At 39.6% G+C, this 14,815-nt stretch overlaps 2 protein-coding genes and 2 long non-coding RNA genes across 10 annotated transcripts in view; 1 reads left to right on the top strand and 3 right to left on the bottom strand.

Moving 5' to 3' along the window:
• The window catches only part of TATDN1 (TatD DNase domain containing 1), a 61,173-nt gene extending 46,892 nt beyond the window's left edge, over positions 1-14,281 (top strand). For 6 of the 7 annotated variants that reach the window (XM_003903144.4, XM_009213555.2, XM_009213556.2 and 3 more), the window contains one exon: positions 1,110-1,298. In XM_003903144.4, coding sequence (XP_003903193.1) covers positions 1,110-1,212 — 103 coding nt within the window. In that variant the 3' untranslated portion in view covers positions 1,213-1,298. Of the gene's footprint in view, positions 1-1,109; positions 1,299-13,806 lie in introns of those variants that run through there. The other variant, XM_009213552.4, reaches the window with a different exon arrangement.
• On the bottom strand, positions 1,562-14,801 carry RNF139 (ring finger protein 139). The gene is made up of 2 exons (XM_003903145.2): positions 14,278-14,801; positions 1,562-3,981 (listed from the first exon to the last, which is right to left on the bottom strand). The coding sequence occupies exons 1-2, from the start codon at positions 14,456-14,458 to the stop codon at positions 2,168-2,170; spliced, it is 1,995 nt and encodes a 664-aa protein (XP_003903194.1). The 5' UTR covers positions 14,459-14,801; the 3' UTR covers positions 1,562-2,167.
• Positions 6,940-10,655, bottom strand: LOC108587359. Its single transcript, XR_001905850.3, has 3 exons — positions 9,991-10,655; positions 8,364-9,334; positions 6,940-6,959 (listed from the first exon to the last, which is right to left on the bottom strand). It is a non-coding gene; the product is annotated as an uncharacterized LOC108587359 (long non-coding RNA).
• Positions 11,370-13,816, bottom strand: LOC110744042. The gene is made up of 2 exons (XR_002524112.2): positions 13,611-13,816; positions 11,370-13,078 (listed from the first exon to the last, which is right to left on the bottom strand). It is a non-coding gene; the product is annotated as an uncharacterized LOC110744042 (long non-coding RNA).
• Positions 14,802-14,815: the final 14 nt, after the last annotated feature.

Genomic DNA, 14,815 nt, shown 5'->3' with positions numbered 1-14,815 from the left:
AATGTTCAATTTTGACTTTGGAACTTTCCAGTTCAGTATTTAAAATGTTATATATAATATTGCTAGGAGACACTATGGATCGTTATTATTGTAAGCACAGAAACTGAAAAGATGCGGCCAGGCGCCCTGGCTCACACCTGTAATCCCAGCACTTTGGGAGGCCCAGGCGGGTGGATCACGAGGTCAGTTCAAGACCAGCCCAGCCAACATGGTGAATGAAACCCTATCTCTACTAAAAATACAGAAATTAGCTGGGTTTGATCACAGGCGCCTGTAATCCCATCTACTCAGGAGGCTTTAACCCGGGCGGCAGAGGTTGCAGTGAGCTGAGATCGCGCCACTGCACTCCAGCCTGAGTGACAGAGTAAGACTCCATCTCAAAAAAGAAAAAGAAAAAGGAAGAAAAGGAAGGAAGGGGGAGGGAAGGGAAGGGAAGAGAGAGAGAGAAATAAAAAAAAGAGAAAGAAAGAAACTGAAGGATGGACACCTGGACTTCTCTCTCTTGCAGGGGTAGAAGCACAGAAAGCCCTCCCCCTCAATAACCACACATTTTTCCAAGTAAATATTACTTTTGCAGCAACCTAATACCTTCATTTGCTGTCTCTCAAGGACTAGTTCTGTAGCAGTGCTTTCCAACTGTGGCCGCTGTCCCCCAGTACAAATTACATTGTGACTTAGGATGAACATACATAATAAAATGAAACAAAAAATGGAACAGTACTTACCCTTACTAAGTACAGTGTACTTGTCAGTGTTTGAAATGCTCATCATGACCCACTAATGAACATGCTATGACTCACAATTGAAAAGGACTCTTCATTTCCACTCAGTTAATGCCAGAAGTGGTGTACATAATACAGATGTCTGCTTTAATAATTTACTTGAACCTGGTTCTTAGCTCTAGTTATATGCAAGACAGTCCATAAATCTGTTTGTAGTTACTGGCAGTAAGTTTTTCTGTTGATGCTGCTGAAAAACTTAATAACTGTTAAGCTTTATTCTATTAAAGGTGCTCTAATATTTTCCCTTTGTGTGGAAAATTATTATATAGCTTTAAAACAGAATATATACTTGGAGATTTAACCATTTTTGTTTTTGTTTTGTTTTAGTCAAATATTGGAGATAATGTCAGCAGTGAGAGATGAGGATCCACTGGAATTAGCCAATACCCTATATAACAATACTATTAAAGTATTTTTTCCTGGAATATAATTGGTATATGTCTTCCACTTTCCATCATGTATGTAAAATTTCATAGTAAAACTTACTGATAGTTTCAATAAAGAAATTATCTGCAAGTTGTCTAAAGAAATACTATATATTGGTACACAGCATTCTCCACCATTCCCCTTCTTTTTCTCATAGAATCAGATCAGGATGTTTTTATATCATTGAGTACCTTAGTTTAAAACAATAATAATAACAATAAACTATTTTTGTTCTGTAATATCTCCAAAAGAATGAAAGGACAATTTTATGACAATACTGCAGACACAGAATGGCTAACAAATATACCAATTTTACATAAAAAACATTTAGCACATTCTGGTTTATATCAAAGTTTAGTTGATACAGTTTATTTCCCAACCCTCGGTCTCTGAATCATGACTTTCAAACTCAGCTCAATTACACTGCTACTCAAGTTTCAAAAAAGTTCCTCAGTTGCTTCTGGCAGGCTAATTTTTTCTTTAGTTTTAAAATACTCTCTCATGTCCCTTATCCTCTGGTCAAATTATTTTATTTCCTTAACTTTAATGTGGTTTCCTGATTTGCATTTTCATTCTCCCACCCATTCTGAAGAAAAACTGAGGTCCAAAGTTAGATACGTTATATGATTTCATTGAAGAATCTTTGGCACAGTTGACGCACCATATGATCATTACAGCTATTAAAAAGCTATTTGTTCAAATTTTGTCATAAAAATGTGAAAACATTTTATTCTATGTACAATAATGTACACAAATTTAAACAGGTCACCAAAGAGACCAGAAGTAATTAAAGAGGTATATTTACAGTAGCACATCACAGTAAACGGAAAACCATTCACAGATTCAACATTGATACTGTTTTTGTGCTTGGTTACACACTGAAGGTGAAGGATATCACTCCATTTAGGATGAACTGAATTTTAAACAAATACCTCAATGATTAATAAATGCTCTTTTCATCAGTCAGTATCATCATTAAATTCTTCAGCTGCTGCGCCTGTGTGCTGAATCACTCCATTTCTTTCTCTTTGAACATCATCATCACAATCTGTACTGTCATCTTCGTTCAATTCTCTGTCAGATTCAGCAGCAGCTTCTCTTACAGCTTCCTCTGGATTTTCATTGGGTGGAATAAATCCATTGTTGTTAGATACATTTGAATTATCCTTGATATCATCTTCGATGTATACTTTCTGATGGCACATTGGACAAGTATCTTGAATGTACAACCATTTCCGAAGGCAAAGTGCATGGAAATAATGATTACATGGTGTAATACGAGCAGATGTTGTAAACTCATGATAGCAGATTGCACATACATCATTTATTTCTTGTAAGCGGCTCCCTTTTATTTCAGGAAGTGAATTAATTTTCTTCACAGCAGTCCTACGATTCATGAATGTCTTCCAGCCATTTTTGGCTTGTAAGTAGATGTTAAAATATGCATGTAGGCACATCATAAAAGCCCGAATTTTACTTCCTGACTCAAACATCATAGTGTAAGCCCCATTTCCAAACATTACAACTCCAAATATAAATTCAATAATACTGCCTGTTGAACGAACGTAGTAGACATAATCGTCAAGCTTTTCCCAAAGGACATTATAGTAGCCATCAATCATGAATAACGTATAAACAGTGAGAGAAACAATTACTTTTAAGCACAGTTCCACACAAAATGCTGTAACTGCAAACAACCATGTATTTAGTGCATAGTGATGCCAAAGAACATAACTGAGTAAGACAGGAAGAATAAACAGGCAAGCAGAGACAAACAGCACAGGAAAATGTCTACGAAAAGATGACACATGAGAGGCACTGAGAGACATTAATACAGGGTCTGTCATTCCATGGATGAAATGCAGGACTGCAGTTAATAAAAGGCACATGTTTCTACTTAAGCGAATAAGTCTCTCTTCTGGTCTTAGCCCACTTAACCCAGTCTGAAGAGCCAAAATAAAAAATAAAACAGGTGCAACAAAGCCAAGCCGCCTGTCATCTTCCTCAGTTGATCCAATAAAGGCCAATATTCCAAGCCCCAAATAATGGGCTACTGAGGAAATTACAGCACTCATGCCCAGTACAGTTAGTGTAGAATCACATCCACTAATTATAAGATTGCAAATGAGGTCCCAAAAATCATCCCAAGAAATAAAGAAGGAATCAGTTTCATTTGCCATTCTTAAGATGTACATTAACACTGTAGCCTGAGCTGTAACTCTTGTTAGCCAAAAGACTCGCAGTATGTCTGGGAAACGAATCCTCTTCCATGTGTCCTCCATCAACAACTGTAATCCATAAATTCGATACATGTGCCTCACTAAAAGATAAACATATCGTGTGGAATAATAAAACCACTTCAGTTTCACTGCCAAGACAAGCACTGTATTTAATGTGAGAATCAAGGAAGAAGTAAACACTAAAGTCTCTCTGATGTGTAATGGTAGCTCTGTGATTAAGCCTATTACAGGAACCAAGAGATCCAAAATAATTAATTGTGAATAGATGGAATGAATCTGGAGTAGTGTAACGTATCCAATTCCAAATGTTAGCTGTAGAACGATAAGTGCCATCCACAGCGAGGGACCTTTTCGAGGAAGCAGCTCAATTCCAAAAGCTGATGTGTTGTAGGCACCATAGAAGTCAATGTGCAAAGAAGCATAATAATTCACCAACACTGAAGTTGCAGCTAATAGAAAGGCTGAGCTGTACATGTAAAACTTGAAAAGTGATCGTTGTGACAAGATCAGAACAATACTGGATACAAATATACCTGAAAGAAAGAAAGAAAAAGTCATTTGAATGAAGTCTTTGTAAGAATGTTTCCCCACTAATAGTTATGATATTCTTTAATTAGGAAATATGAATATTTTCAGTTATGAACATTAAGCCTCAAGACGATTTAGGCGTAAAGGGCAATAAAGGTTTTGTAAAGTCAGAGTTCAGGAGGACAGACCAAACATAATAAATTATTCTTTAAAGTTTCATTCCTTACTTTCTAATTTCCAAAGTATTTCAAGTAACACTGTATATGTCCAAGGCACCAAATTACTAAATTATCTCCTCAAGATGAATGTGTAGTGGTACATACATTTTAACAAGTTTTAAAACTCAAAAGAATATGTCCTTTATCATTTCATAATCATTAAAATTAAGATAATTTTAAAAATTGGGTTAAAAACCCAAATGGAAAACATTTGTTCCTATTAAGTTTTAGATTCATTTATTATTGACCGATTGAGACGGAGTCTCACTCCATTGCCCAGGCTGGAGTGCGCTGGCGATGCAATCTCAGCTCACTGCAACCTCTGCCTCCCAGACTCAAGCAATTCTCCTGCCTCAGCCTCCTGTAATCAGCTGGGATTACAGGCACCTGCCACCACGCCCAGCTAATTTTTGTATTTTTAGTAGAGACGGGGTTTCACCATGTTGGCCAGACTGGTCTCTAACTCCTGACCTCAAGTGATTCGACCGCCTTGCCTCCCAAAGTGCTGGGATTACAGGCGTGAGCCACCGCGCCCAGCCAAGTTTTAGATTTTTTTTTTTTTAAAGCATTCTTTAGGAAATCAAGTTCAAGTTTTATACTTCCACCTAATTCCTCCTTTTCTTCAAACTGTGAACTCATGGCAGCTCTTATTTCCTACTCCTTAACTCTGAGCATTCTCCAAAGGATCCAAAATTCAGTTTTTCTTTCCTCCTACATAGTTTCCTTCAGACTTAGAAACATCCTCCAAGTTCCCTTTTTCCTGTACAATGCTGAATCTGTTTCTTAAAATAGTCATCTCTTTTTATTGTTCTTCACATTACAAAAGTAACACTCAGAAAACCAAGACATGTTTTTAGAAAATGATAATTCTCCTTCCCCCACTCCATAGACACCATCTTTCTTTGTACTCTGACAGAAATGCACATTTTAAGTAGGATTACAATAAACACATTATTATCCAAGGTTTCAACAATGGGAATGTCATCTGAATACTCACCTACTTTCACTCCTACATTACAACTGCAAATTTCCAAAGTTCTGAAACTCAACTTGCCTTAACCTAGAATCAGCTTTTCCTTGTGATTTGCTATTTCAGTTGAAGGTACCATATTGTTCTCTTAGAGATACTCCCAACCCAGCCCCACATGCTCAAACTTTGCCAATTAGTTGCCAAATTCTTCTAACACCTCTATCCCCCTTTTCTGTGACACCAATCAATTAGTCTGTCTCAAAAAAACCTTCATCTTGTCCAAATCCATCTACAAGCCATCACCAAATTGCCTTTCTTCATTCCTCTGCTCAAAATACTTCAGCGGCTCTGAAATTACTATTAACTAAAATCTACATTCTTGCTCCTGGCACTCAAGGATCCAATTTGCTTTACAGTAATATTCCTCCTAACACACACACACAGACTTGGGTTCCCCAAACACATTCTTTTCTCCACTATAGCTACAGCAGTGTTTACATTCTCTTTGCTTGGAATGATGTCCCCACCAACTTCCCAATCCCTGACTGTTCAAATCCTACTTATCCTAGCATCCTACTTTCTTTGATAGAAACTGTTCTTTCAGCATACCTGCAGAACTCAGTGAAACACTTAACACTCATACCACCTGATACTGTAGTCTGCAGTTATCTAAGCATAATCTACCCTATTATACATGTATCTGTAACAGAAAGCAAGGATCCTACCCTGTCCATCTATGGATCCTACAATATTTTGTACAAAGTAAGTACAATAGTATTCACTGTACTTATTGGGACATTGGGAATGACAGTGGGAATGTCTGTCACTTCTGGATGTTTTTAAAGGCAATGACAAAATACAGCCTGCTTGAAAAATAAAATCTATGAAAAAGACAATGAGAAACCACACCCTGGAGTACAGAAAAAGTGACAAACTCCAAGTTAAAAATCCATCTCGGCCAGGCGCGGTGGCTCACACCAGTAATCCCAGCACTTTGGAGGCTGAGGCGGGTGGATCACTTGAGGCCAGAAGTTCGAGACCATGTCAACATGGTGAAACCTTGTCTTTACCAAAAATATAAAAATTTGCCAGGCGTGGTGGCACATGCCTGTACTCCCAGCTACTCAGGGGCTTGAGGTGGGAGAATCGCTTGAACCCAGGAGGCAGAAGTTGCAGAGAGCTGAGATCACGCCACTGCACACCAGCCTTGGTGACAGAGGGAGACCCTGTCTCAAATAAATACATAAATATTAAATAAAATAAAAATCCATCTATCCACCTTATTTCAGCAGGTAATTAAGACACTGCATATTATTACAGTGGACGCATTTCACAATCCATTGCACATATAGGCAAGGGCTAGTTCCTTTAAATGATGACTCTGTCCAGGGATTTAAAATGTATTCTGTGCCAAAGTGTCAAGTCATTTGTGAAAAGGAAAACAAAAGGACACAATAAGGTAGAAGACATATAAACCTCTAAATACAAACCACCTGATTCCCCAAGCAAATGGGCCACTAATAATCTCCCAAAGAGTTGTAAATGCAGAACAGGCTCTTTTAACAGGAAATAGGTATTTTTTTTTTTTAAATGGAGTTTCACTCTTGTTGCCCAGGCTGGAGTGCAATGGCGTGATCTCGGCTCACTGCAACCTCTGCCTCCCAGGTTCAAGCGATTCTCCTGCCTCAGCCTCCCAAGTAGCTGGGATTACAGGCATGTACCACCATGCCCGGCTAATTCTGCATTTTCAGTAGATACAGGGTTTTTCCACGTTGGTCAGGTTGGTCTCGAACTCCTGCCCAGAAAAGATTTTTTTTATTGGAAACTTCTTCCATGGAAGGTAACAAGGAAATGGAATTAATTCAGCCTACCAGATGCCATATGTAATCTTACATTCTCTACATGGAAAACAACCTTATTTTCCTGAGACAAAACTTCAGAAACTTTAAAACAAATCTTCTAAGTTGGGTCAAAACCAAAACAAAAAAACTCTAGTTCTACTTTATGTCACTTAGAGGAAAGAAAGTCAAGCAGGAACCGTAAATTACTTTTGTCAACTTGCTATTCACAAAGTAGTAAAGTAATCTTCAGTAACTATTCATGAGCTTTGCTATAATTTTATAACTATTTTTTAAAATTCTAATAACTTTTTTCCTGAAGCTTGTTTTTACCACACACAAATGAAGAAATGACTTGGGTTTTAGAAACATTTCTAGTGAAAAAGTGCCATTGTGCTTTATGCAAATGTATCAAAGAAAAAAGGGGAAGGCATCAAATAGACAAATAATGTAGTAAGACTACAACCTCAAAATTTGGATGTGTCCCAGCAAGTAACAATCTGACAATACTCTATCCTGATTAAAATCACACCCCCCAAGATGTAACAGTGAGTTAACATTTCAAGAATAGTACACGTTTTAATTCCTACCCAAAGTTTGTAGGTATATGCGGTTCACAGATTTTCCTTATAGTCACGTTCCTACTTAGGGAGTTTGGGAAGAATCTGCTCTCATTTTAAAAGCAAACATCCCAAGTAATAAGTCTCCAAAGTAATCATCTTTCTCATGGCCTTTGCAGAATAATATCAAAGTTTCAGTGCATTCTTACATTAGATATGAAATGCTTTCTTGGTATTTACACTGTAGATCTAAGAAAATATAAAAGTCCAGAGACAGTTTCTCATTAGGATTTGGAAGTGACTTGCACAAGTAATCAAGGCTGTATATAAATGCTGCTTCATAAAAAATTAAAAGAGAACAGAATTTACTGAAATCACAACTCAGAGATCCCAGTCCAATTCTCCTGTGATTAAGAGAGTTCACTAGAGTTTTCAAGGTAGTCAAAAAGAGGGAGGTATCCAAATCAATTCAGGAACTTTGAAACTATATACGAACTCAACTCATGAAAGTTCAGGCCTTGTCAATCTGGATTACCAAAAACAGGCAAATAAAAACAAAGGAAAAAATAAAAAAACTTACTATACATGTTACATAACAAAGTGTTTCACTCTTTCATGTGTAAAGTCTATTCATACCCTTACCCTCTTCTGGAAACTTATGACTAAAAATCAGGGTACAAAACATAATATTTACAATTCTCCAAGTACCCGAAATACCTTTAAAACAAAAAGCAACTTGTTGAAAAACATTTCAATACCTGACAGAATACGGAAAAGCACAGAAATAAATGTTATTACTACCTTACTCCCAAGGGAGCCTTCTGCAATGAAGTTTACAACAAAGTGTCTTGAAATGTTGTTAATCTGTTGGCATACTTGATAAACTATAAAGAAAAAATTTCTATTGGATTCTTATTTTAGGTAAAAAAAAAATGGTATTCTAAGTATTAATAACACAAAATTAAACTTTTGCTTTTAACCTGAAATTATAACAAGTATGCTTTTATCAAAAATATATGAACATGGATTTTAAAAAGCCAAACCCTACAGAGAGGTGTTAAATGAAGAGTTAAAGCAAGTTTTTCTAGTTTGTCTTTCCCATCTGTGATATCATAAAAAAAAATTAATATTTGGTCTTTATCCCATTTTCTGACATAGCTTCTAAAATCCTTGGAATCTCTGGAGTGATGACTGTTTTGTACAATAATCAGATGACTGGTGCCTGGGGGCCCCTAGATAGCTTCAGGATGGGGGCTAGGTAGCCAGGAGAATCAACCCAGTGATTAAGGGTTATACCTTTGATTCCTACCCCCAACCCCACTTTTGGGGAGGGGGAAGAAGCTGAAGCTTGAGTCCATAAACCAATGACTAGTGATTTAATCAATCATGCCTATTTAAGGAAGCTTCCATAAAAACCCAAAAGGACTGAGTTCTGTCAGCTCTCAGCTGAACACTGAGGCTCCACGCCCCTTCTCCCCTTCTCTCCTTCTTTGCCTCACCTAGTACATCTCCTTCCATCTGGTTAATTCATCTGTGTCCTTTGTAGTTGCCTTTATAATAAATCGGTAAATGTAAGTACAGTAGTTCCCCCTTACCCGAGATTTCACTTTCTTTCTTTATTTTTAGTGATGGACTCTCGCTCTGTTGCCCAGGCTGGAGTGCAGTGGTGCGATCTTTTGATTAACATAGGTTTTTAACCTCAGTATCATTCAGTTTATCAATCTTCATTATGTATTTGCTTTTATATATTTTTACAGAATTTCTCCCTTAATCTAAGATTGGAAAAATAAGACATTCCATATTTTTTTCTAAAAATTTAAAGTTCTTCATTTCATATTTACATATACATCTAGGTAAGAATACACTTAGAAATGACTTTTTTTTTTTTAAGAGACAGGGTCTTGTTCTGCCACCCAGGCTGGAGTGCAGTTATGCAATCATAGCTCACTGCAGCCTTGAACACCTGGGCCCAAGCGATCTTCTCACCCCAGCCTCCTGAGTAGATAGGACTACAGGCGCCCACCACCAAATATGGCTATTTTTTTAAACTTTTATTTTTGCAGAGACAGGGTCTCACTACACTGCCCAGTCTAGAAGTGACTGTTTATATATTGACATGAGGTAGACATCTAGTATAATTTATTTCCAAAGGTGTAACAAAATGATCATTAATTCAACAGTCCATGTTTACCTCAAGGTACTTCAATTCTTTCTCTGAAACACATTATATATACATTTGTGTCTGTTTCTGGGCTATGTATTTAATTATAAATAAGGCTACGTACTAATCTATTTGTCTATCCCAGTGGTTCTCAACCAGGATTTGGCAATATCTAGCGACAGCTCTGGCTGTCACATTGGGTTGTTGGGGTGCAAGGTGCTCCTGCATCTAATGGGCAGGGGAAAGGGACGCTGCTAAAAATCTTACAGTGCATTCAGAAGAGCTCTCATCCGCAAACAAAGAATTATCCTGTCCAAAATGTCAATACTGCAACTGTTGAGAAATCTCTGTCTATTCCTCTGCCAGTTATAATTACTTCGGCTTTGTTTTTTCACTTCATAGGTTTTCTGAGGTCTTTTTCAGCACCAAAAATAGCTATCTCATTCCTTTCAAGAACTTTATTGCATGGCTGGACCTAATACAATGAACAGATTAGTATCAATACATATTTAGATTAAGTTTGTTGCTTTGTTATTTCCAGTAGTGTTTGCCCATAGTCCTTTTGTACAACTATATCTCTAGGCCAATTCTCTAGAATTGAAATTGTGAGTCCAAAGTTGTACGAGCCAGGCATCCCAGCTACTCCGGAGGCTGAGGCAAGAGAATCGCTTGAACCTGGGAGGTGGAGGTTGCAGTGAGCCGAGATCACGCCACTGCACTCCAGCCTTGGTGACAGAGCGAGACTCTGTCTTTAAAACAAAACAAACAAAAAAGTCAGTTGTAAATGACAGCTGATAGTGCCAAATAGTTTTACACTGATATTAACAGTTTTCCGGGCCGGGCACGGTGGCTCACGCCTGTAATCCCAGCACTTTGGGAGACCAAGGAGGGCAGATCACCCGAGGTCGGGAGTTGAAGACCAGACTGACCAACATGGAGAAACCCCGTCTCTACTAAAACTAGAAAAAAAAATTAGCCGGGGGTGGTGGCACTTGCCTGTAATCCCAGCTACTCCGGAGGCTGAGGCCGGAGAATCGCCGGAACCGGGGAGGCGGAGGTTGTGATGAGCCAAGATCGCGCCATTGCACTCCGGCCTGGGCAACAAGAGTGAAACTCCGTCTCAAAAAAAAAAAAAAAGAGTCTTCCAAAATTGTATAAATTTACCTATTTCAAAAAGGTAAATGCTTTTGCAAAACTTTGAACTTTTCACCAATCTGATAAATTTTTTTTGACTTTTTTTTTTTTTTTTTTTTTTTGGAGACAGTCTCGCTCTATCGCCTAGGCTGGAGTGCAGTGGGACGATCTTGGCTCACTGCAACCTCCACCTCCCCGGTTCAAGTGATTCTCGTGCCTCAGCCTCCAGAGTAGCTGCGACTACGGGCAGGAGTCACTGCGCCCGGCTAATATTTTGGTAGACACGGGTTGCGCCATTTGGCCAGGCTGGTGTCAAACTCCTGGCCTCAAGCGATCTGCCCGCCTCGTCCTCCCAAAGTGCTGGGATTACAGGTGTGATCCACCATACCTGGTCTTGACTGTATTTAACTATAAGAAAGGCTAAGTCCTTTTTTTCCCCCCATAAAATCAAGCTCCTGCAGGAAGGGCTAAATACTTTTTCTCTTGCTTATTGAACATCTGCATTTTGTTAATTGTGAATTGCTTGTCTTAGGGATTTTCCTAAGGGAGTATAAGTTTTTTCTTGTTTTGTTTTGTTTTTTTTAGACAGTCTCGCTCTGTCGCCAGGCTGGAGTGCAGTGGCGCGATCTCGGCTCACTGCAACTTGCAACTCCCTGGTTCAAGTGATTCTCCTGCCTCAACTTCCCTGGCAGAGTAAAACGCTTACTAGAACGTCAGTCACTTATGATACAAGTATTTTCTCTCAGTTTGTCATTTAAGGATTTTTAAAGTTTTGCCATTAAAAAGCTTTTCATTTTTATGTACTGAAATGTATCAGATTTTTCCTTGGAACTTCTGGGTTTGCTGTTATGTTTAAAGACTTTTCCCACCTCAATGAATTATCACCATGAGTAATACTATTAAAACAAACTCCTAGGCTTGCATTTTCTGCCTTGGTTAAAAATTTAAATTTGCTAACTCAGCATTATGCTCCTCTGGGTTGAGTTTCATTTAGTATTTAACGCCCCTTAAGACATGGCTTTATGTTCTTAAATATTCTATATATTGTCATAGAATTTTATTTGGATCTCCAAAATGAGTTGCTTTATTTTCCAACCGGTTGAAATCTCAAATTAGTTTTGATATCAAATGAAGGTACAGTTGTAGCACCACTTTGTAGGTAGAAGGGAGTAAATACTTCTACCACCATACATAAAACTGGTAATGCTTTTTACTTAAGAGATAGATTTCCATTTTTACACATTAATTTTAAAGAAAAGGGTGAGGCTGACAAGTGGTAAGACTTATACACAGTAGTACTGAGAAGTCTACAACTACAAAAAAACTAACAAGGCCGAACGATTAATTTCAACTATCCATTGGCATATTTTACACACAAACCTGTGTCTTTTAGTAACATATAATTTTTTAGCACCAAAACCAGTTTTTTTCATTCTTATCATCCTTACAAATATGAAAAATTAGCATAATTACATGACATAATATAAGAAGAGTCAGATGATAGATCTGAAAAATATTTTGTATTTCTCAAAGTCTGATCCAGAGATTCTGGGATCAAAATTTTCAAATAAACAGCACCAATACTTTGCTGATGATTTCAAAAGACCAAAATATCTAACAAAATATGGTATTAAATGAAGCATTAAAATAGTTTTATTGTCTTTAACACCCTATGAAACAGATGTCATCATTGTCCATTTTTTTAAAAGGCAAAAATAAACCAAAGCACTGAGCAGTCGCCTTAAGTCACGCCCTTCTTTAAACCGTCAAACACAAACTTTCAAGACTTATTACAAAATAAGTATGGCTAGTACAAGGAAAATACCAGATTACTTCGTTCAATGTTCTCAAACTACAAATTATTTAATTAAAGAAAATGCTTCTTTTCCTTGAAGCTGCCTAGCCTGAAGCTCAACAGAGTATTGCATTAAAGCACCAGGTCCCAAAGGGATTCTCAGAGAATCTGCAGTCATCATGCTGTAAGAATATTCAAAGCAGTCACTACACTATTTCTGGGCTGAATATGCAGAATTCTCTCAAACAGAGCCCAATTTTTAACACAAATTGTGGTGGTGGTATACGTTAGCAGTGGCAAGTAGGAGCAGCTGGAATCAGGTAGCCGGTGGGTTACAAGCAGCTTGAGCTGAACATCACGTTCACATCTTTAGTTTTAAGATCTAGCATATGATCATTACTATAGCATTCTGTATCTGGACTGCAGCTGTTAGGAAGAAAAGTAAACCATACTTAATGTCAAAAGATTTTTAAGCCCCAGGCTCTGGCAACCACTTACCGGCTGCCTACCAAGAGCAACACTTAACCTCTATGACCCTGTTTCCTGGTTTGTAAAATGAGAATACCACCACCCACCTCTGGGGGATGTTTGAAGGTTAGGTTAGATAATACCAGTGAAAATGTTTTGCAAAAGGAAAGTACCAGAGAAATGTAAAATATGGCTATTTATTGCTAAGAACAAAATTCGGCCTTTATTGCCACTCCTCTTTTGAAAGAATAAAAGCAACAGATGGCTTGTAATTCAGAAAGGCTTGGTAAAGATCTCACCCTCTGTCTGCCCTCAGCAACACTTCAAAAGCACTAGCCTACTTAAGACCGATCACCAGAATTACCTCATCAACAAAAATTGCCAGGTTGCAATTACTTAAAAAATTATTTTACGCATAAATGCATCTCACTCTGATGATGTAAGTGAAGATGGAGAGGAAGAAATGAAATATAAGATACTTTTAACACACCATCCATACGAAACAAAGAATGATTTTCAGACGTTTCTTTGGCAAATGGCTCATCACTTTTTACAGTCATCTTCAATACCTTCTCGTTTATTCATGGAAAATTTTAGCATCGCGCTTTCATGAGAATTTTTGGTAATGGTTTCAAGGTCTGACATTCGAAACCCTGTCTCCTTCGCTTGGATGTCATTTACTGCAGACACTTCACGATCCTGTGGACCCTTGGATGCAGCAGAAGTGACAATATACAAGTACTCTGCATTTTGTAATAAAGGGAAACTGAGGCCCACGCCTTGGCTGAAGTCCAAGGTCACACACGACGAGCCTGGGATACAGTTGTTTTTTCGAAGGCTGTCGCATAGGACGCGGTAAGCCAGTACTCATTTCCCAAGAGAAACGGGCAAAGAGCTGCATGCTCACGCATTCTTGCTTTCTCCCCCTCTCACTGAGGTACAACACTGAGTCCTCGCTAGGAGGACTGCTCCGCTGTCAACTCAGACAAGTATCATCTCCTTCCCCCTCCCACCCCGTAAAGACGACCCTTTCAGAGATGAAACTGTAGTTCCCAAAGACACATACTCGACCCATGGCCTCGCACGCCTGCCCGCTCCTCGGGGCACATCTCGGCCCGCAGAGCGGTCCCGGGACGCAGGGTACCCTGTTCCCTTACCAAGGAGCCGGAGGAAGGTCTGGAGCACGATGCAGAACCGGCTTTGGCTGGAATCGGGGTAGGAGTTGAAGATGGCGTCGATGATGTAAAGGCAGGGCACCCTGAGCGCCACTTCGAGCGCCGCCCAGACCTGCTGATGGGCCATCCGCACCTGCTGCTGCGGGGGCCCCACCGCCGCCATGAGCCGCTGCCACACCGGGGCTGGGCGGGCCGGGCAGGGCCACGCGGGGCAGGGCCCGGGGCCGCGGCCGGGGGCGGGGGCTAAGGCGGGCAACTCCGCCCCTGCGCTCCTTCCTCTCCTGTCTCTCTCACCGCCCGCCCCGCCGCCCGCTCGCGTCCCTCGAAGTGGAGCAGGCGGCGGAGGCAGCGACGGCCGAGAGGGCGGCGGCGGCGGCTCCCCAGGAGGTCTCTGGGTTTCGGTGTTTCCAGCAGGCTAAGGTCTGACTCCTCCTCCCTCCACCGCCTCCCCCGCCCGCGGAGCCACCATCTTGACCTCGCCCGCTGGCCTCTGCCGTTGCTGCTGTGGCGAGGCCCGGAG

This window comes from Papio anubis, chromosome 8 (genome assembly GCF_008728515.1).
Source record: "Papio anubis isolate 15944 chromosome 8, Panubis1.0, whole genome shotgun sequence".
Classification (NCBI taxonomy): Eukaryota; Metazoa; Chordata; class Mammalia; order Primates; family Cercopithecidae; genus Papio; species Papio anubis.
Note: the sequence above shows the minus strand (reverse complement) of the source record. Positions and strands in the feature narration are given on the sequence as shown.